The sequence below is a fragment of the Notolepis coatsorum genome (assembly GCF_963971535.1).
Source record: "Notolepis coatsorum genome assembly, chromosome: 18".
Classification (NCBI taxonomy): Eukaryota; Metazoa; Chordata; class Actinopteri; order Aulopiformes; family Paralepididae; genus Notolepis; species Notolepis coatsorum.
In genome coordinates, this window is record NC_140182.1 from 45,252,564 (window position 1) to 45,274,181 (window position 21,618).

Sequence of the window (21,618 nt, forward strand, 5' to 3'; positions counted from 1 at the left end):
TTCTCATGATCAATGAGGAAAATCAAAGGAGAATGAAGACAACCCTGCCGCACCCCTGTTGTGATGGCAAAGGTGTCTGAGAGTTTGCCCTTGCAGATCACCCGGCCATTGAAATCCTGGTACATGTTCTTTATTAGGTTGATGATCTTAGAGGGTAGGCCATAGTGACCTAGGAGTTTCCAAAGCACTTCCCTATCTAGGCTGTCAAAGGCTTTTTCAAAGTCTACAAAATTCATGTACAGGGAGTTTTGCCACTCACCACACTGCTTGATGATAATTCTTAAAATAAGAATATGGTCTGTGCATGACTTATACTTCCTAAAACATGCTTGCTCTTTCCTCAACTGACCATCTAAGGCTGCTTGTATCCTATCTAGGATAATCCTACAAAGAATAATAATTATAATTATAATAATAATAATTAATAATAATAATAATAATTTAGGACCTGCTCAGAGGTCATCAATCGGCACACATGCGATGCATGCATGCAATTCGTATCTGCGATTAACCCATCCCGTCGTCCTTCCCCCCCAAGGGCAGCCGGGAGCAGACAGGCGTCAACGTGAGCCGCGCCGGGGGACCAATCCAAGTGCTCCTGTCCGTCTTCGTCAAGGACGCCACAGCGTTAGCGATCTATTGTTGTGCATGTTTTTCCATTGGGTTTATCTTATCGGGGGGGAAACCCTTGCGAGCACGGGGAGAACATGCAAACTCCACACAGAAAGGCCTGGGAGATACCCCACCTGGGTAACTGGCATCATGGAAACCTGGTCCCCAAGCGGGAATCGAACCCTGGACCTTCTTGCTGTGAGGCGACAGTGTTAACCACTACACCACCACAAAGAACCTTGCTAGGGACGGATAGGGGCATTATGCCTCTCCTGTTGTTGCATTCACTGAGGTTTCCTCTTTTAGGAATGGTGACCATTAAGTTTTCCATTATATTGGGATTACCTCTGTATCCCAGATCATGTTGAGGAGGTGGCATAGAACATCTGTGGTCGCTTTGGGATCAGCTTTCAGAATATCAGGGGGGATGTTGTCAACTCCTGGTGCTTTTCAAGCCTTCATCTTTTGATGGCTCTGGTTATTTCATCCTTAGATATCCTCCCACAGTTGACCTTCAAGGTTTATGATGGTACACTGCTGATCTCTGGTGTTATGTCTGGGGGAGGTCTATTTGTGAGGGCTGTGGGTGTGTGTGTGGGTCATGAGCAGATAATAGGGATTCTTAAAGTTATACGTAAAACGAATAACCACTAACTGCTTACGCAGGCGTTTTAGGAGAAGAGGGGAAAATAAACAACACAAAACAACCTTTACAGGTGGAAGCCTCAAAGTGAGTGTTCAAGAAAATAAGTAATGTCCAAAAAAACAGGACGACACTCATTAAAGAGGTATTGTAGAGAAAATAAATAAGCCACAAAGGCAACTCCTAAAAACAGAGTTTATATTGCAAACATAAAACAATAAACCTCCACCAAGGGAGTTTATGTGCAAAGGGCAGTTCCAAAAGAACAAAAGAAAACACTACCATAAAGGACTCAGCCTTTATAAAATAAAGTGTAAACTAAGCCAGTAGATGAAAACGAGTATAGCTACAAAAGAAGGCTAAATGCTGAATAGGGCAGCACTACACTTAAATATAAGAAGCCTGACAAAGTATAGCCAGCACAAGGAAAATGAAAAAGCAGTTGACACTGCAATCTCCAAACTTAGTTAGACTCCACATGGCCATAGGCACAGCTGCACTGCATCAGGTGCAATCAAGCCCACACACCTGCCGACCCATGAGGCAATTAACCACAGGGAACAGGGATTAACGATAGGTTATGTAGATAACCTAGTTATATTAGTATTGGCTGAGCGTCCCGCTCTGAGCCTTATGAGATACCCCTTATCTCCTATGATACCTATTGTATCTCCAACGAAAACAACTACATGCACCCCACCTGTATGGGGCCCCGCCCCTATGGTGGCACCGCCCATATAACCGTGACTCTGGTCACCAAAACACCCTTCCTCGCCAAATCCCGTCCGAGGAAAAGATCCCTCAAGAGGGAACTCAGGGCCGCGCAGAGCGGGACGCTCAGCCAATACTAATATAACTAGGTTATCTACATAACCTATCGTTATATATCGTATTTGCTTTCGCGTCCCGCTCTGAGCCTTATGAGATATGGGGAAGAGCGGACGCAAGACCCGACAAATGTACCCCCTGAGGACCCGTAAGCCCACATCAAGGGGTGCGGGTAGCCCTGTCACCCCATCCTTCCTAATGAAGGGGGGGCGCAGTCAACTCCACCTGAATGTGAACAAGAGGGAACTAGAACCCCTTGAACACACCGTACAGGCGGAACCACGTGTGACTCAACACACTGTGGCCCATACCCATACACTCCTGCTACCCGACCAAAGGACGGGAAGCAGGAAAGGCCACAGACCACAGAACCGCCTGGGAGACAGAACCCCCGGTCATGTCCATGAGGTAAAACCTTACAAAGGGACCCAGGGAGGACCATGAAGCTGCAGCACAGATGTCCTCCACCGAGGCCCCACCCAGGAGAGCGGCAGAAGCAGCCACCCCACGAGTGGAGTGCGCCCTGACGCCCCCAGGGGGATCCTGCCCAGCCAACGTGTAGCAGAGGGTAATGCCCTCGCACAACCAATGGGACAGGCGCTGCTCCGACAGTGCCTTACCAGCACGAGCCCCACCGTAACAGACAAAAAGCTGGTCGGTAACCCTGAAGTCCTGAGTACGGCTGAGGTAAATCCCCAAGCACGGACTGGACATGACAGGTGAAGGCCCGCATCTAACTCACTAGTGTGAGGAGGAGGACAAAATGCCTGAACCACAATATCCCGGGAGCGGAAGGAACTCCGGATATTCTTAGGCACGAAAGCAGGATTAGGTCGCAGAGTGGCACCGCAATCGGTCCGAAAAGACAGGCACTCTGGACGTACCGAGAGAGCACAGAGCTCACCTACGCGTTTAGCGGAAGTGACAGCCAGTAGGAACGCGGTCTTGAAGGACAGCTGTCCCAACGGCGCCTGCTCGAGCGGCTCAAACGGGGCCAAGGACAACCGACCGAGGACCAATTGAAGATCCCAAGTCGGAGCCAAGGAGCGTTGCACCGGCTTAGCGCGTCGAGCGCCAAGCAGGAAACGCTTCACAAGAGGGTGGCTGAACAAGACATCCCCTCAAACCCCTCATGATATAGCTGCTGCATATACCCTCACCGTCGAAACCGACAGTCTATCAAGGAGAGACTGGAGGTAACTAAGGACAGCATCCAGGGGGCAGGAGACTGAGTCCCGGCCCCCCGCCTTACACCACACTTGGAACATACGTCATCTGCCCGCGTAAGCGCGACAGTGGAGGGAGCATGCGCATTCCAGATGGTAACACCATCAGTATCAAGAACCTGCGCCCCTCAACGTACCCGTCCCAACAACTGACCTAACAGATGTATGGGGAAGAATCCCTGGCGGCACGGCATCGGTCCCAGACCCGCCTGGCCATGTCCAGACGTAATCCTCACCCGTCAGGATGAGGACTGCCCCGCGACAGTACACCTGCACCCACATTCTCCCTGCCGGGGACGTGGGGAGCCCTCAGGCCGCGCAGATGGAGGACGCCCATAGCCAGCCGCCCGCCGCCTGGTGCAGACAGGGGAAGCGTACTCCTCCCTGTCTGTCGATACACGACACTGACGTCGTATCGTCCGTCCTGATCAACACCATTTGTGGACCAGAAGGACCGCTTTCAACACCAACACATTGAACGTAGCGCAGACCGGGCAGCATGGTTTGCCAGCTGCCCCCTACTGCGTTGGCCCGACCCGTCACCAGCGAGGGAGGCGTCGGTGAAAACGCGACGTGAGACAGCGCCGTAACCGTCCTAGGACGGAACCTCCCGAGCGTGTTGACAACACGCTCTGAGATGGATGCCCATAGCCCTCCAACCGTTGACTGGGAAGAGGAGTACTCTACATCCAGTCTACAGCAACCCCAGGCTGGTAGAGACCTGACGATCCACCTTGACCGCGAAGGACCAGAACGTCATCAGGGCAGAACACTCCGTAACCCCTGACGACGCAGAGGCCCCAGTGCGGCCTCCACGCACTTGGTGAAGATGCGGGGAGCCAGAGAAAACCGAACGGCAGCCTCTGGTACTCATACGCTAACCCTGCAAAGGAAGCGTAGGTAAGCCCTAGGATGGAAGATCGGAGATGCGCATACGCATCCTACAGGTCTATGGAGGAGAACCAGACCCTCACCTGACAGTGTTCAACAGGTAGGAGATGATCCAAAAAATGCTGAACCTTCCCATGGGACAGGTCCAGCCTGGGTCTTACACCCCTCCCTTCCGACTTCTCAGGCAGAGAACACCGGGAGGAGAACGCCACGACGATGGCTTGCTTCGTCCACAGAGATTGGATCTCGTTGACCAGAGCTGTCACTGCTGGAGACCCTGACAATAGGGTCTGTACCAAACCTGAAAACGGGTGGGGTTGTGTAAACACAAGTCCCCGCCTCAGCGTTCTCTCCATCCACCTCGACATATGGTACTGCCGTAGTCATATGTGACAACACTCCCAACGCACCCGCCGTCACGTGGCGCAGGTCCGCCAGGAACTGTAGATAGTTGGCCTGGTCCCCCCGCTGTGCGTAGCCAACCCTGGAACCGTGCGATCAGCGCGTTCCGTGTCGGAACATCTGACCCTGACACCACCCACGAGGCAATCGCACCCAAGGGGGAACCCCGACAGAAAGGGCCGGTCTGATACGGGGGGCTTCCGATGAAAAAAGCCCCCCCACTGAACACCCCTCCAGAACATGCTGAGGAGTTGTTCTGCAGCCGGACATGCAAGGTGTAAGGCCCCCATGGGTTCCTACACACCGTAGCCCTGCAGTGATATTACTACCACCCCAAATCATGTGAGCTGCGACCACTTGCCAATATTTCAGGAGTGGGAGGCACCAACATGATACCTGGCCTGGCGAAGGCGAGGCCGGGGAAGCCCGCACTGTGTGCCTCAAAAGGTTTCGAGCCCCCCTGCTGACAACACTTAAGTTGACAGACATAACACCAGGCTCAACCAACACAGTTCAAGGTGTGGGAGCCGCTTGACAGCACAACATTCTCACGGACAGACCCAGGCTCAGCCATCAACTGGGTGTCAGCCCCTGTCCCCATGAGAAGCGAAAGGGGGGCTGCCCGTGCATCAACGAAGGCACGCGGCCCGCAGCCAAAGGAAACAATCAGAGCCCACTTTTTCCGCTGGTGTTGGGGAAGGGAGTGATCGGAGAGCGGGCTGCTCGCGGCAGGACGGTGACGACTTGTTTGTTCAAGCCGAACCCATCCTACATGGCCGATCCCTCGGCCGCCAAGGCTGTCGGCCTTGTGGACACCTGTCGAATCAACACCCAGGATACCTCCGGCGGGGGAAAACATGGCCGCCTGTCGAGGGCCTCGTCATCGCCGCTGACGAGGCCGTGCTCTCTCCTCTTCTGGCTGCGCGGTGTGAGGCGGTGTAGGGCCTAGGACAATTGAGAGGAGAGAAAACTGTAGCAAGACAGACCTTCTCATAGCAGAGTGACAGAACGAAACAATAGCCCACTACACAGGGCCGCCTCATGGGGTGGGGGGCCTCGCGTTTAAATTCGCCCAGGGCCTCACATTTCTCCCAGGCGGCCCTGCCCCTATACTACTACAGCCTAGCGTGAGGCGATGTGGGACCCAGATCGACAACGCCTGCGCACAGACACGCAACATGTTTACCATGTCGGCTGGACCCATAGCCCCACTACCCGACGCCAATGTGGATAGGAACTAGCCAGCTGAGCCATAACCCGCCGTTATGTCCCATCCTGCAGTAATATAGCTCTACGGCTACACCGCCGAGCTCACGCATCGCCCCAGATGGGGACACCGTTCCATAGACCCCGCCGGAACACAAGGTAACATACCTGGCTAGGAAACCTAGCCACGGCCTACCCTGTTGTCAACCCATTTACCCGAAAAAAGGTAAATAGGACTCAGCAAAAAAACCCACAACAGCTACCGACTGACCTTCATTGATGAACCGGGCAAGAGGAGGGAGAAGTGACAACATCTCACGGCGGAGACATTAGAACAGCGTAGCAGTTAGCAGTAGCAATAGCATGTGGCATTAGCGATAGCATGTAGCATAGCATTAGATGTTTAGTAGCACGCCCAAGACAGCTTGGAAACCGTTCCCTGCAGTGAACGTTCACCAAACCATCCTGCCCCCGGCGCCAACACACAACATGGTTGTGTAACAAAACAAACCAGCATTACTAACACTAATACCCATGCCTGAAGACACAGGGCCTACCTGAGTACAAGCTGGCCCGACAGCCAATCTTGTACAGCTGAACCTCGATCTGCTGTCATTAGACGAGGAACATCAACATAGGCCCGTCGTGTCGCCGAAAACATGCGTCGAAGATGCCAGGGGCCAGCAACCTCCGGTAAGCTTCCAACATTATGACTCTGATCTTTTTCATCCTGCTAGTTAACATATGGTGCACGCAGCCAGCACGCTGGGACGAAAATAGAGGAAGGGTGTTTTGGTGACCAGAGTCACGGTTATATGGGCGGTGCCACCATAGGGGCGGGGCCCCATACAGGTGGGGTGCATGTAGTTGTTTTCGTTGGAGATACAATAGGTATCATAGGAGATAAGGGGTATCTCATAAGGCTCAGAGCGGGACGCGAAAGCAAATACGATATATAACAGCTATCCCTCACAGAGGTGAAATAAAGCAAAAATAGACAGCTGTCCCTCACAGAAAGGTGAAATAAGGCAAAAACCATGACACTATTTAGGAGTTCCTGGAAGTGTTCCCTCCAGCGGTCCAGCTGTTGGGCTTCCTGTGTGATGAGTTGTCCCTGTTTATTCTTCACTGGTCGGCTAATGGTTCTGTTCTTCCCCACTAGTTGAACCCGTACAAGGCTTAGCTTACCCCCTAAGCAAAAAATTTATATTTTAATAGATATCACTATGAAACTTTCCCAGTTTGTTATGTACATAATAACTAAGAAAAATTTATTGCAAGTTTTCTGAGATTTTATGTGTACATGCAAATGAGGGTTACCTAATTAAATATGCGCTAATTTGCATATAGTCAGGATAGACATCACACATTGGATGATGCCAGATTCAAAATGTTTGTTTCATTATGTTGATAACACAATGAACGTTTGGGATTGTGGCTATGTCTTTTTATCATCCCATAAAACAGGAAATGCTGTCGTCATAATTATTTTTTATTATATATATATAAATCAGGCTGTGAATGATATAACAAACCCCTTTGTAAAAAGATGCAGGGTATAGATAGGAAGACATTGGAAAGTGTGTGTGCTAGGGAAATGGGACATTTCATCTATTGTGTGTAAGAAAACTCATTTTTGGGAAAACGCCCTCAAAGTTCTGTATTGTAATTGTGATGAAGTAAAATAAACAACTATTGTGTGTTTTCGATATTTTATTGCCACAAAAATGCGATTTCGGGGGTAATGCCTCGCCTTAATGGCAGCAAAACTGAGGCCCTGCTCATCGGCTCCAAATCCACCCTCACCAAATCACAAAACACCCTAGTTCCGAACATCACCATCGACGGCTTCCCTGTACCCTTCTCTTTCTCCCCCCAAGTTAAAAGCCTCGGTGTCACTCATTCTGGACGGCTCCCTCTCATTTGTACCACACATTGAAAACATCACCAGGACCTTTCTTTCACCTCCGTAACATCTCCAGACTCCGCCCATCTCTGTCCCGATCAAACACTGAAACAAAACAATACCACTTACAGCCAGGGGTGTAGCTCCATATTCTGGGCCCCATGAAAGAATGTATTTGTAGGCCCCCAGTGAATGCGAGCGCGCGTAAGCGGATTTTTTTTTGGCAATTTTTTTATTGATGAAAACGCATAATATGGTTTTCACCTATACATTCGGATCAGCAGTTCAGCACCTGCACTGTTGGTGGGTGAGCCTAGTAAAGGATGTCGCATTGCGTTCATCTTCAATGAATGGACCAATGCAATAGTCTACCAAAGCCCCCCTCTCTCTCTATATATCTCACACACACACACACACACACTTCAGAAAGAAACATAGTATCAATGAGAGCATCAATAATACACCTGAGTGATGTCTATTAAATTTTTTTTTTTTTTGGGCCCCCCCCTCCCAGTGCTGGGCCCTTGGAATCATCCTAAGCTACCCCCCCCCCCAGCTACGCCCCTGCTTACAGCACCTAAGTGTGCAGAAATATGCGTCTGTTTCCCATTGTGTTCTTGTACATTAGATATCCTCATATCTGTTTCCCCATTGTCTTCTTGTACATTAGATATCCTCATATCTGTTTCCCATTGTGTTCTTGTACATTAGATATCCTCATATGTTTCCCCATTGTGTTCTTGTACATTAGATATCCTGTTTCCCATTGTGTTCTTGTACATTAGATATCCTCATATATGTTTCCCCATTGTGTTCTTGTACATTAGATATCCTGTTTCCCATTGTGTTCTTGTACATTAGATATCCTCATATCTGTTTCCCCATTGTGTTCTTGTACATTAGATATCCTCATGTTTCCCCATTGTGTTCTTGTACATTAGATAATATCCTCATATCTGTTTCACCATTGTATTCTTGTACATTAGATATCCTCATATCTGTTTCCCCATTGTGTTCTTGTACATTAGATATCCTCATATCTGTTTCACATTGTGTTCTTGTACATTAGATATCTTCAGATCTGTTTCCCATTGTGTTCTTGTACATTATATATCCTCATGTTTCCCATTGTGTTCTTGTACATTAGATATCCTCATATCTGTTTCCCCATTGTGTTCTTGTACATTAGATATCTTCATGTTTCCCATTGTGTTCTTGTACATTATATATCCTCATGTTTCCCATTGTGTTCTTGTACATTAGACATCTTCATATCTGTTTCCCATTGTGTTCTTGTACATTATATATCCTCATATCTGTTTCACATTGTATTCTTGTACATTAGATATCCTCATATCTGTTTTCCATGGTGGTCTTGTACATTGGATTTTGCTCTGAGTGAGGGGATGCTCATTCCAGTGAGACCTCTTTTTACTCTATTAGACTGGCTCTGGGTTTCCTCAGAGGACGTGTCACACAAGTCTTCTAGGTCATCAAAGGAAGGCTGGGAGAGCTGCATTGAGAGGTTTCAGACTCAGAATCAGGACCAAGGATTGCCTCCTCGTCTTCCTCATCCTGTTTTTCATGCAGCATAACTGACCATTTCAGCAGTAAATCTGCAACGACTGGGACCAGCCATACTAACACCCTGGATAATCTTAAACACAAGAATATTTTCAAATGCACATCAATATATTGTTATTTAAGTGTGCAGAATTGTTTTACGGTCACAAGGAAAATGGTTTAAAAACTGTGTCCCCAAACAATGAACCAGTAGGCCTACTACTCACCATTACACGATTTACAAAGTGATTTGTTTCAGTACACATTATGGTGCATCTATTTCAAATGAAAGAAGGAGAGCCATCAGAGAGGAAAGTGTAGTGAATCATATTTATTATAAAAAGGATGCGTTTATCACGACGCCCTGCACAGTGGCAATAGCAGGCCCCTCAGTGTGCGTGGTAACCCTTGCATTTCCACTGCCGGTCAGCAGGGGGGGCAAGCAGGAGTTAAAAAAAAAAAAAAAAAAAAAAAAAAATGGTAAAACATGATGATAACTGTTACACAGGAAACACTTTTGAGGCAATGGAGGACGATACACGATAAAGCCTTCTATTGCAGGCATGTGCACAGGTAGGGTTCAGACAGGGCTCAGGCCTGCCCCCTGGTGCTGCCAAACAAAAAGTGCCCTCTTAGAAAGTGTTTATTCATGTTTTTATTTTTTTATTTACCATACTCTTCCCTTAAAACAGATCAGGACCATCCATCAAAAAGGACAGATAATGTAATAATGGAAAAAAGGGCTCCTTGTAAAGATATTCTGTGGGAATGCCCTTTATTGATTTGAGCTTGAACCGCTACTCCACAAAGCCATTTTAACTGGCGCAAAAATTATTCAAACTTGCCCATCTACACTGCCTGAAAACATTGTCCCGTGTATCATTGCCTTTATTTATGCAGGGAAAGTGAATGTTGGACGTCTTTTAATCTGCTCCTCATCCCACTGAACTGAACCCAGAAGGATCTCTTGCTGGACCGTCATGTGCAACGAAACATTACTTGACAGATTTGTATTCAGATAGTTGCTGTGGTGATTCACTTTCTGAAGGTTGAGTATGAAGAGGGACTGTTCAAATGAACCTTCCCGGCACAGTGAGGTACAGTACTGCACAGCAGAAACACACACACACCCTGTCAACCACACATACAACCTGTCAACCACACACAACCTGTCAACCACACACACACACACACACACAACCTGTCAACCACACGCACACACACAACCTGTCAACCACACGCACACACACAACCTGTCAACCACACGCACACAATCTGTCAACCACACACACACAACATGTCAATCACACACAACCTGTCAACCACACACAATCTGTGAACCACACACACACACACACACACAACCTGTCAACCACACACAATCTGTGAACCACACACACAACCTGTCATACTTCAATATAACTCCATTATGATACAATCTACAGTACTTTTTTCATTCTTGTTTTTTAAGTAAACAGAATACTGATAAAGTGAAAAAAAACAACCTTTGGTAAAAAAAATAAACGAAACAATAGAAGGACAAAGGAATCAGTGAATAGAGTTGAACAAGGAGGCGTAGTGCTTTACTCTGTGTGCTTCGTACATACTGGCTTCTGTTAAACTAGTCGATTTTACCAGTACGTTTTCTCTTTCTGAGGCTGTAGACTGAAGGCTGTAGCAGAGGTGCAAAGAAAGGCAAAGTGGTCTGTCTGCTTCTCAGGACTGTGTTCTGGAACGAGGAGGAGGAGAGAGGAGTGTAAGGAGGTTTTAGGGAGATGGAATAATGCTGCGGAAGGAGCTTAGAATGAGAAGAGGAGGAGGAGCAATGGAGTCAAAGGTGAAAGAAGAGGAGAGAAGAGGGAGGGGGTGAGAGGAAGAAGGGGACAGGACAGAGAAGAGAGAGAGGGCAGTAGAGCGATGGAGGGGGGAGAGGGCAGTAGAGCGATGGAGGGGGAGAGGGCAGTAGAGCGATGGAGGAGGAGAGGGCAATAGAGTGATGGAGGGGGAGAGGGCAGTAGAGCGATGGAGGGGGAGAGGGCAGTAGAGCGATGGAGGGGGAGAGGGCAATAGAGTGATGGAGGGGGAGAGGGCAGTAGAGCGATGGAGGGGGGAGAGGGCAGTAGAGCGATGGAGGGGGAGAGGGCAATAGAGTGATGGAGGGGGAGAGGGCAATAGAGTGATGGAGGGGGAGAGGGCAGTAGAGAGATGGAGGAGGGAGAGGGCAATAGAGACGGAGGGGGAGAGGGGGGTCAGGTCTCATGCAGAGGGTGATGGTGTATCTGGGTCTGGCTCATAGTGGTAACTGGGTGGGCTGGGCAGAGGGGGGGTGCTGGGCTGTTGCTGCTGGTTACTGTGGGCCTGGCTGAGGGGGTGGAGCTCGTGACCCTGTGGTTGGTGGTGGAGGCCTCCCTCGTGTGTCGGCTGTTGGTTAACGACATTGTGTCCCTGACCAACATTCTCCTGCCCCTGGTGACGGTTACCACCATCGAGCCCTGGTGACAGCTGGTGACCAACATTCTCCTGCCCCTGAAGATCGAGCCCTGGTGACAGCTGGTGACCAACATTCTCCTGCCCCTGAAGATGGTTACCACCATCGAGCCCCGGCGACAGCTGGTGACCAACATTCTCCTGCCCCTGATGAAGAATACCACCATCAAGCCCCGGCGACAGCTGGTGACCAACATTCTCCTGCCCCTGATGAAGAATACCACCATCAAGCCCCGGCGACAGCTGGTGACCAACATTCTCCTGCCCCTGATGAAGAATACCACCATCGAGCCCCGGCGACAGCTGGTGACCAACATTCTCCTGCCCCTGATGAAGAATACCACCATCGAGCCCCGGTGACAGCTGGTGGCCGGCGTTCTCTTGGCCTTGTGCTGGTTGGTGGGCGTCGCCCTGCTGGGGCAGAGTGTCTAACTCGTCCACCTGAGGTCCAGGAGGCTGCAGGACCACCAGCTGGTCCTGAGGTATGTCTGCGGCGGCGGCCGCCAGGTTGGTGGTGGACTTGGACTTGACACACTGGAAGTCCACGTGGCGGCTCTTCCCCTCCTCCTTCTCCCAGGACATGCGGATGAACGGACGCTGGACGTAGTTGTAGATGACCTCCGGACGTCCGCCGGGCCGCCTCTTCACCTTCTCCTTGTACGTGGGGTAGCCTGGACGGGGGCAAAGGTCGGAGGATAAAGGGACGTCCAGGTTCAATGATGAGGAAACACATCTACAGTCTTAGGGTTGGAGTTACTACTTTATTGATTATATTTAGCTGTTTTAGGAGAAGAGGTCTTTCTCAGTTCATACCTTTACTACAATAACGTTACTGAAATACTTGGTTGAAGATGAAAGTGAGCCAGACGGTACCTTCTATTCCCAGACGGATCTTCTTCAGTCCTCTGTCTTTCAGCACAGACTTGGCCACATCTCTGTTCTCGATGTACTTGAAGAAGCGGTACAGCTTGGTGCTGTAGATGACTGTTGACAAAAAGAGGAGGTAGTATTCAAATCCATCTACCTCAAGCCAACATACAGTACAGTGGGTAACTTTTAATGTAAGGACACACACACACACACCGTGTCACAGATGGGGAGGCATTTTCGCATAGATTGAACTGATCTTACACATGATGCCATCCATGTGAGCCGCCACTAGGGGCAGAGTGGCTAAGTGAGAGTGAATTAATGACATTGCTACACTAAGGGCGGGATCCACAAAGGGTTTGCTAGGCTTTTTCCGACAGAAAGCTGGTGCAAACAGAAACTCTGTTTGGTATCCACAGAGGATGTGCAATGGGTGAAATGAGGTGGCGCATGCGTTCCGTCACGTATTTAAATGAGGTAATATGGGTGGAACATGTCCCCTTTCTATGTAAATGAGCCTCGTCGGAATCTGCTCGGTATCCAGAAAGGCCGGCGTCAATTGCACTGACCAGTTAACGCGATGCACCAACCGTCTTCACAGACATGGTGGTAAATAAGTGCAGATCCCTAAGCGCTATAATAAGAGGCATCATGCCAGCGTTACAGGTGATCATGGCAGCAGTAATTGTTGCCAGACGCAGGCATCGTAATGCCAGGCGTGCCCGTGAAAGAATATGTCGAAGGAGAATATCACCTTTTTTATTTAAAGGTCCCATATTTTGCTTTATTTTTCACTTTTTGGGCAATTTTACACAATTCCAGTGAGTCTATGGAACACATCTGTAAGATTTTCTTAAATACATTTCATTGTTTTGTATTTTTAATCAAGTACTGTGGAGCACCACTTTCTGCCCTTCCAATGTCCAAGCTGTTTTTGGCTGGGCTCCGCCATACTCGCAATGCGCTTTGAGTGACAGTCACCCACCTGCACTAGCAGATACGAGAGAGAGAGAGATCGAGAGAGAGAGCCCCCTATGTTGTCAACACTTTTGAGGAAGTGCTAAGAGTGGAACAGCTGAAGGTCTCTGCTGTCGAAACTGCTTCCGCATTATTTCCACTCGCTGCTCATATAAACGTATCACAGTTGATTGTGGGAGGGCGGTGGCAGATCAGAATTCATAATCAATGTCATAGATCCGAGTAAATTCAGAATGGCTTAATTCAGTGGGGGAGGTTCCTGCCTCAGCTATACTGAAGAAACGGGACTGGGTAGAGATTTCACATCTAGTCAGTGTTGGTACAACCCCACATTGCTAGAAAACAATGCAAACCACTGGAAAATGCCATTTATAAGATAGGGGACCTTTAATTGAGACCGAAATCATCCGGAGACACACAGGTTGCCAGCTCAATCAACCTTGATCTACTGGATGAAATAAAGGATGACATTGAAGAGTATAGACGCTGGAAGCAGGCCAATGAAACGTTTATTCTGGAGGATAATGCTGAGGTTCTATTATCCTAACTAAACACTAAATACAACTTGCTCCCTCAAAATATTCATCAATTATAAAATATCTTCACTGGCACAGTGCCTAAATTGTCAAGAGGGGTGTGTTGTCACGGGAAAGGTTACAGTAATACAGTAATTATGCAATAAGGACGCTCCCTTACATTTCGTCCTGTACAGCCAGAATCTATGGACGGATTTTGTTGATTGAGGTTTCGTTGGAAGTGGCGTATAAATATAATAATTATGAAATCAAATAGGCCAGGGCTTTACAACTTAATAAAGAGATTGAATACAATTAAATGGGATATAAACTAAATTAAATATAGCACAATAGAATACAATTATAAGTGACAAATGTAATTGGAATAGGACATTACAAACATGCAATGAGGAAAGATAGTGACAAAAACACAGGACGCAATGTGTCATGAAAATACAAATTAAGCAAGCTCTATACATTACGAAGTAAACGAAATACAATACGAAATGAACGGAATACTAATGGTGAAAAATACAACGTATAAAATACATCGTATTTGATAATGATGATCATATTATCCCCCCGGGGCCAGCTCCTCCTCTCTTCTAACGTAGGGTGCCTTCTTCTCTCCACACACCTCATCACCCCTGAACATCCCTATCTTTACCCTGTGCCTCCTGCCATTCACTCTCAGCTCCCTGCCCTTCCCTAGCTGCCTGCGCCAGCTCCACAGCAATCACATTTCCTGGGTTCACTGGGAATCTAGACAGTGCGTCGGCATTAGCATTGTTCTTGTCCGGTCGATACTTAACACATTGGGTGCCACGCCCCTTTACCCAGATAACCCCTTGAGTGCCAGCGCTTTACTCAATGGGAGGTCGGGGATATTCGCGAACGCTTAAACTATATCTTAAATTATGGCTATGGGTCTAAAACACCCCTCACTTATCAATGACTTGCTTGCAGTCAACATGTACGAAACGGATTGTTTTTTCATTGTTACATTTCCGTTTTATACCGTTTTGAATACGAGTATAGTTTCGGAGAGTTCTAGTAATTTCAGAAAAATTCTGCGATAATAGCCCTTTAGTGGAATACACAAAACACGTTGTCATTTTTCGTCTGATTTATGAATCGTTTTCAAATAAACGCTAGATTATCGATAGTATATGTGTACTTATGCACGCTAGAGAAGCGGGCTGAAAAATCTATTATCCATGACCTGGTCAGCGCTAACGTCATACACGCACACACACACACACGTTGTGATCGCTATGAAAAAAAACATCTGATTAACCCAATACTGGTAAAATAGAGTCCTTACCTCACATCAGATGTTCTGCAAAAAGATTAATCCAATTCCTGATCGCCATTCCAAATATTGATCGCGTTTATTGATCCAACGTTATAGTCCGAAACACATAATCGACGCTGCTCTGAGGGTCCTCAGTCAATCTGGTAACACAACACTGCTTGCCAGAGATGGGAAAACCCTGGACCGGACTTTTTTTCTGATGCACATGGCCACTCAATCCAATCCAATTATGTGCATTACCATCCGGGAGACGATAGGCGGCGGTATTTGCCATTTTCGAGCTCAGAGCCATTCCCGATGATAACGTCAGGCTGGATGGATGAAAAATGAATGGATATCGCTAATAAAAGAAATAACGATTAAATAACTCGTCATCGGCACTCAACGCATGGCGAGTTAGGACGAGAAATCTCGTCGTTGGCACTCAAAGTGTTAATATGATAATACAATATTAACGTATTTTTCACCATTACTATTCCGTTAATTTCCTATTGTATTTAGTTTACTTCATAATGTATAGAGCTTGCTTAATTTGTATTTGTCCATGCCTCATTTCAGGCTTATTTTCCACTTCCTGATATCTGCCAACAGCGCCGTCAGGAGTGCAGACTGGTCCGCGAGCCAAATGCACACGGTGTGTCTGTGCTGGTATCTCATCCACACAATGTCCTTAGTGGATAGCTCGCAAAGACGGAGCAGAACCCGCATGCAAACCATGTGCAGTTAAGGGTGCAATTCCCACCTCGCAATCTGTTCTTAGTGGATCCCGCCCTAAGTGTTTCGCATCTAAAAACGTAATTTAATATCTTACTATGGTAACAGTTAGTGGTGGGAATGAACCAGAATGATTCACAGATCTCCGTTTCGATTCTGTTTAATACATTGTGGCTTTAATTGTTTTTACACTGCATAATAGCTCCAAGTATTGTTAGACTTCATGTTTAGTAGAATTGACTTCAGTTACTGATAGAGGGTTTAAATGATCTAACTAACTAACTATTCATTATTCTGGGAGTAGTGTACTTCTCTCCCATCTGCGGTGGATAGTATATAAAAGGACCATACCACCCCTTCCTGACAGGCAGCGACGCGAGCGAGCGTGATTGCGAAAATGATAAAAATGTATTCGTTTCAATCAGACTATCCTGACCTGCCGCGAGCGACAGCGAACTGAGCCGCGATGTCGTCCCCCCCTCAAATATTCGCTTGCTGTGTCTCTAGTTGAGCAATTACGCGGCCGAGTCCCGCCCCTAAACACTTTTTATTGGTCAAGAATCGCAGGCTGCTTTCCCCCCGTGTGCTTCCAGGTAAACACACACACAGACACACTCGGACACACGCCGCGTCATATCAGGACAGTGCGATTTAATCTCCAGTTCGCTCGCTCGCTGCCTGTCAGGAACCGGTGTACCAGTCTAAAGAACTTGACTTCTTGCCATTAACAGAGATCGCTCCTGGTAAACAAATGTTGGGTTCATGTGTATTTCAGCTTACCTTACTAAACACTTTCCTAGTAGCCCCGCACGTCAAATTTCCACATTCAGTTGGGTGGGCTTGTTATTAACTCATTCACTCATTCCATTGGGTGCGCTTGTTATCAACTTCTGGGTGCTCCCAGTTGCTGAGTGAATTTGAATAGCTTGTAGTAGAGTAATACCATAACAATAGCGAAAATAAACTATACAGCAATTTTCACAAGGGTAAATTGTATGCCTGGTAACAGGTCGCACTTGTAAATGAGACCTCGGTCTCAATGTGATTTTACCTGTTTAAATAAAGGCTACAATTTTTTTTTACTTTCAACGGAGCATAATAAGTTTAATGGAGCATATATTCATCAAAGGCAGTTTGAAAGGTAAGCAGAGTTCTACCAAAATATACACTTTATACTCCTATGCACACACAATGTGTTAACACTTTTGCAGCCAACCACGTATATATACGTTATTGGGCACCAACGGTTAACACTTTGAATGCCCATCACGAGATATCTCAGGTTATCAGCCCGCGGGTTGAATGCCCATCACAAGAATTCTTGTTTATTTTTTATTAGCGATCTGAATTTTTTATATTTCATCAACAGAGTCTACCGTTGGTAACCGTGCCCCGCCAGGCGCTCAGATGTGGAAAAAAGCGCCCCCTATGTCTCCCAGATGGTAATGCACCCTTTTGGATTGGACTCAATGAAAATGGATGAGAAAAACAAACTCCGGAATCCACATTTTACTTCTCACGCATGTAACCGGAGCCAATCAGATTCATTCTGGACCCTCAGCACAGCGTGTAATATGTGTTTTACAGTATACACGTTGGATCAATAAAAGGATCGATTTTTGGAATGGCGATCAGGAATTGGAATAATCCATTTGGATACCATCTGATCTCAGGTAAGGAATCTATTTGACCAGTCTTAGGATAATCAGACCTGTTTTCACGGAGATATAAGCTTTTCCCCTATATGTTGATATGGCTGTTTGACTGTAAGAGCGATCAGGAACTGAGAGAATCGATGTTCAGCTCGCGGCACCAGCGCGCACACGTACACATATACTATCGATAATCTAGCGTTTATTTGAAAACGATTCATAAATAGGCCGAAAAATGACAACGTTCTAGAATATTACAGTACAGGGCGATTATCATGGAATCTTTTTTTTTCTTCTTGAAAACGAGGGCTTTTCAAAATGCTATAAAACGGAAATTAACAGATAAAAAAACAATCCGCTTCGACAATGTTGACTGGAAATGAGTCATTGATAAGCGACGGGCAGATTAGACACATAGCCATAATTTAAAACATAGATTAGGCGATATTAATGCTAACATTGAAATGGATGGTGGGCATTCAAGCACTAAATGTGCGCCCCCTGCTGGGCACTGAAAGTGTTAACGGCCAAAAACGTATACAAATTTATATATACGTTTTTGGATCGTTTTCCCTTTTTTATTTTAATATCCTATTCAATGTCAGGGACCTGTATGTTGCCGTTAAAAGGCATACTGGGACTCCGAAGGTGCAGTACTGGCCAGATCCTGCTAGTAGGCAGTATCGAGAGTGCAGTAAACCCAGACCGGGTGGTACGTTTAAACCGCTCCAGACGGACTTTTCTAGTAATGGCCCCCAATCCATATGTTGTGGTGGGTTATGTCGTGGACCAGATGGACATAGGATGGACCAGATGGCGATCAAATGGTTTTAGTAGAATTCACGTTGCGCCCTATAGCCGGCCTCCCAGGAATTAGCCCGGATCATTCCGAAATTATACTTATATTCACCACGAGATAACGCGTGAACGTATTTATGAAAACATTTATTCTTTTTTGCATCTTGAACGGAAGATAGTTACTGTCAAATGACCATGGTATTGTATCCATAGCTATAATATAAAATATAGATTTAGGTCTACAAACAAGGTGACGCACAGTGAAACTATGTAATGGAACGCTGGCCCAGCTATAGCTAGATGGGGAAATCGAATGGCCGCAAATGTGTTAAAGATGGGGACAATCTCTGGTCAAATTAATAATAATAATACATCATATTTATATAGCGCTTTTCTAAATGCTCAAAGATGCTTAAATTAGACTGGTATGGTCCTTTAAAAAAAGAAAATAATAGTAAATTAATATCTCAGGACGGTAACAGTGGCAGTAGGCGGCAATAGTCTCACTCCGAGAGTACTAACTAAGTGGTAATAGTCTCACTCTGAGAGTACTAAGCTGTAATAGTCTCACTCTGAGAGCACTAAGCTGTAATAGTCTCACTCTGAGAGTACTAAGTGGTAATAGTCTCACTCTGAGAGTACTAAGTGGTAATAGTCTCACTCTGAGAGCACTAAGTGGTAATAGTCTCACTCTGAGAGTACTAAGCTGTAATAGTCTCACTCTGAGAGCACTAAGTGGTAATAGTCTCACTCTGAGAGTACTAAGTGGTAATAGTCTCACTCTGAGAGTACTAAGCTGTAATAGTCTCACTCTGAGAGTACTAAGCTGTAATAGTCTCACTCTGAGAGCACTAAGTGGTAATAGTCTCACTGAGAGTACTAAGTGGTAATAGTCTCACTCTGAGAGTACTAAGCTGTAATAGTCTCACTCTGAGAGTACTAAGCTGTAATAGTCTCACTCTGAGAGTACTAAGTGGTAATAGTCTCACTCTGAGAGTACTAAGTGGTAATAGTCTCACTATGAGAGTACTAAGCTGTAATAGTCTCACTCTGAGAGTACTAAGTGGTAATAGTCTCACTCTGAGAGTACTAAGTGGTAATAGTCTCACTCTGAGAGCACTAAGTGGTAATAGTCTCACTCTGAGAGTACTAAGTGGTAATAGTCTCACTCTGAGAGTACTAAGCTGTAATAGTCTCACTCTGAGAGCACTAAGTGGTAATAGTCTCACTCTGAGAGTACTAAGTGGTAATAGTCTCACTCTGAGAGCACTAAGTGGTAATAGTCTCACTCTGAGAGCACTAAGTGGTAATAGTCTCACTCTGAGAGTACTAAGTGGTAATAGTCTCACTCTGAGAGCACTAAGTGGTAATAGTCTCACTCTGAGAGTACTAAGTGGTAATAGTCTCACTCTGAGAGCACTAAGTGGTAATAGTCTCACTCTGAGAGTACTAAGCTGTAATAGTCTCACTCTGAGAGCACTAAGCTGTAATAGTCTCACTCTGAGAGCACTAAGCTGTAATAGTCTCACTCTGAGAGTACTAAGTTGTAATAGTCTCACTCTGAGAGCACTAAGCTGTAATAGTCTCACTCTGAGAGTACTAAGCTGTAATAGTCTCACTCTGAGAGCACTAAGCTGTAATAGTCTCACTCTGAGAGTACTAAGCTGTAATAGTCTCACTCTGAGAGCACTAAGTGGTAATAGTCTCACCCTGAGAGTACTAAGTGGTAATAGTCTCACTCTGAGAGCACTAAGTGGTAATAGTCTCACTCTGAGAGTACTAAGTGGTAATAGTCTCACTCTGAGAGCACTAAGCTGTAATAGTCTCACTCTGAGAGTACTAAGTGGTAATAGTCTCACTCTGAGAGTACTAAGTGGTAATAGTCTCACCCTGAGAGTACTAAGTGGTAATAGTCTCACTCTGAGAGTACTAAGTGGTAATAGTCTCACTCTGAGAGTACTAAGTGGTAATAGTCTCACTCTGAGAGTACTAAGCTGTAATAGTCTCACTCTGAGAGTACTAAGTGGTAATAGTCTCACTCTGAGAGTACTAAGCTGTAATAGTCTCACTCTGAGAGCACTAAGTGGTAATAGTCTCACTCTGAGAGTACTAAGCTGTAATAGTCTCACTCTGAGAGCACTAAGTGGTAATAGTCTCACTCTGAGAGTACTCCTCTCCCATCTGCGGTGGGTACTCCTCGTCCCAGTCCACCACGTCGTCGTCGGTAAGGACCACCACGTGACACTCCCTCTCCCCGCTCTGGGCGCTGGCCACCATCAGAGGCAGCACCATCTCCTCCAGGTAGCACTCGAACTGACGCCTCGCCCCATCGTTGGACAGCTCGTGCATCAGGGCGCCTGAGGAGAGGAGGAGAGAGAGAGGGTATGAGATATGCCTATGAATCTGACTAAATGAACTGATGAACAGAAAGACCTACCGTTGGTGCCTGAGGGACAGAGGGGTTAGAGGGAGGGAACAGACAAACCCACACTTATCTATTCACAACGTTCACCATAGCAGCTCCAACACTCCTGAACTCATAAGCTCAGATATTTAACCCTTTCACTACCACACTACAAAAGGTTAACGCTTTCACTACCACACTATTGATTGAAAACTTTATTAACAGATTGCAGAATGGGTACAATACAGTACGGCTCAATACAAACGACTGCCAAGAGGATGCAGACCAGAAAAATACTTTTGTCTTGTTTACATCAGGGTCCTCCATCTCCGTCTGTAGTGTGGTAGTGAAAGGGTTAACCTTCTTTAGTATGGTAGTGAAGGGGTTAACCTTCTATAGTATGGTAGTGAAAGAGTTCATCTTTATTTTTCTTCTTTCTTTTAGGCATATTCTTTAAAAGGCTGCAAATGTTGTGCTATATTATTATCATTATTATTATTATTAGAACAGCCCTCTGGTAATCCGGTGGTTCCCGGTTCGATTCTCGCTCCTCCTGGGCAGCGTGTCCTTGAGCAAGACACTTAACCCCTAACTGCTCCCGATGAGCA

At 46.5% G+C, this 21,618-nt stretch overlaps 1 protein-coding gene across 2 annotated transcripts in view; it reads right to left on the minus strand.

Moving 5' to 3' along the window:
- Positions 1–9,612: 9,612 nt before the first annotated feature.
- Positions 9,613–21,618, minus strand: part of LOC311245218 (BTB/POZ domain-containing protein 10-like) — a gene marked incomplete at its 5' end in the record, with an annotated part of 62,247 nt that continues 50,241 nt past the window's right edge. For both annotated transcript variants that reach the window (XM_084335038.1, XM_084335037.1), the window contains 3 exons: positions 9,613–12,435; positions 12,638–12,748; positions 20,766–20,963. In XM_084335038.1, coding sequence (XP_084191164.1) covers positions 11,534–12,435; positions 12,638–12,748; positions 20,766–20,963 — 1,211 coding nt within the window. In that variant the 3' untranslated portion in view covers positions 9,613–11,533. The remainder of the gene's footprint in view (positions 12,436–12,637; positions 12,749–20,765; positions 20,964–21,618) is intronic.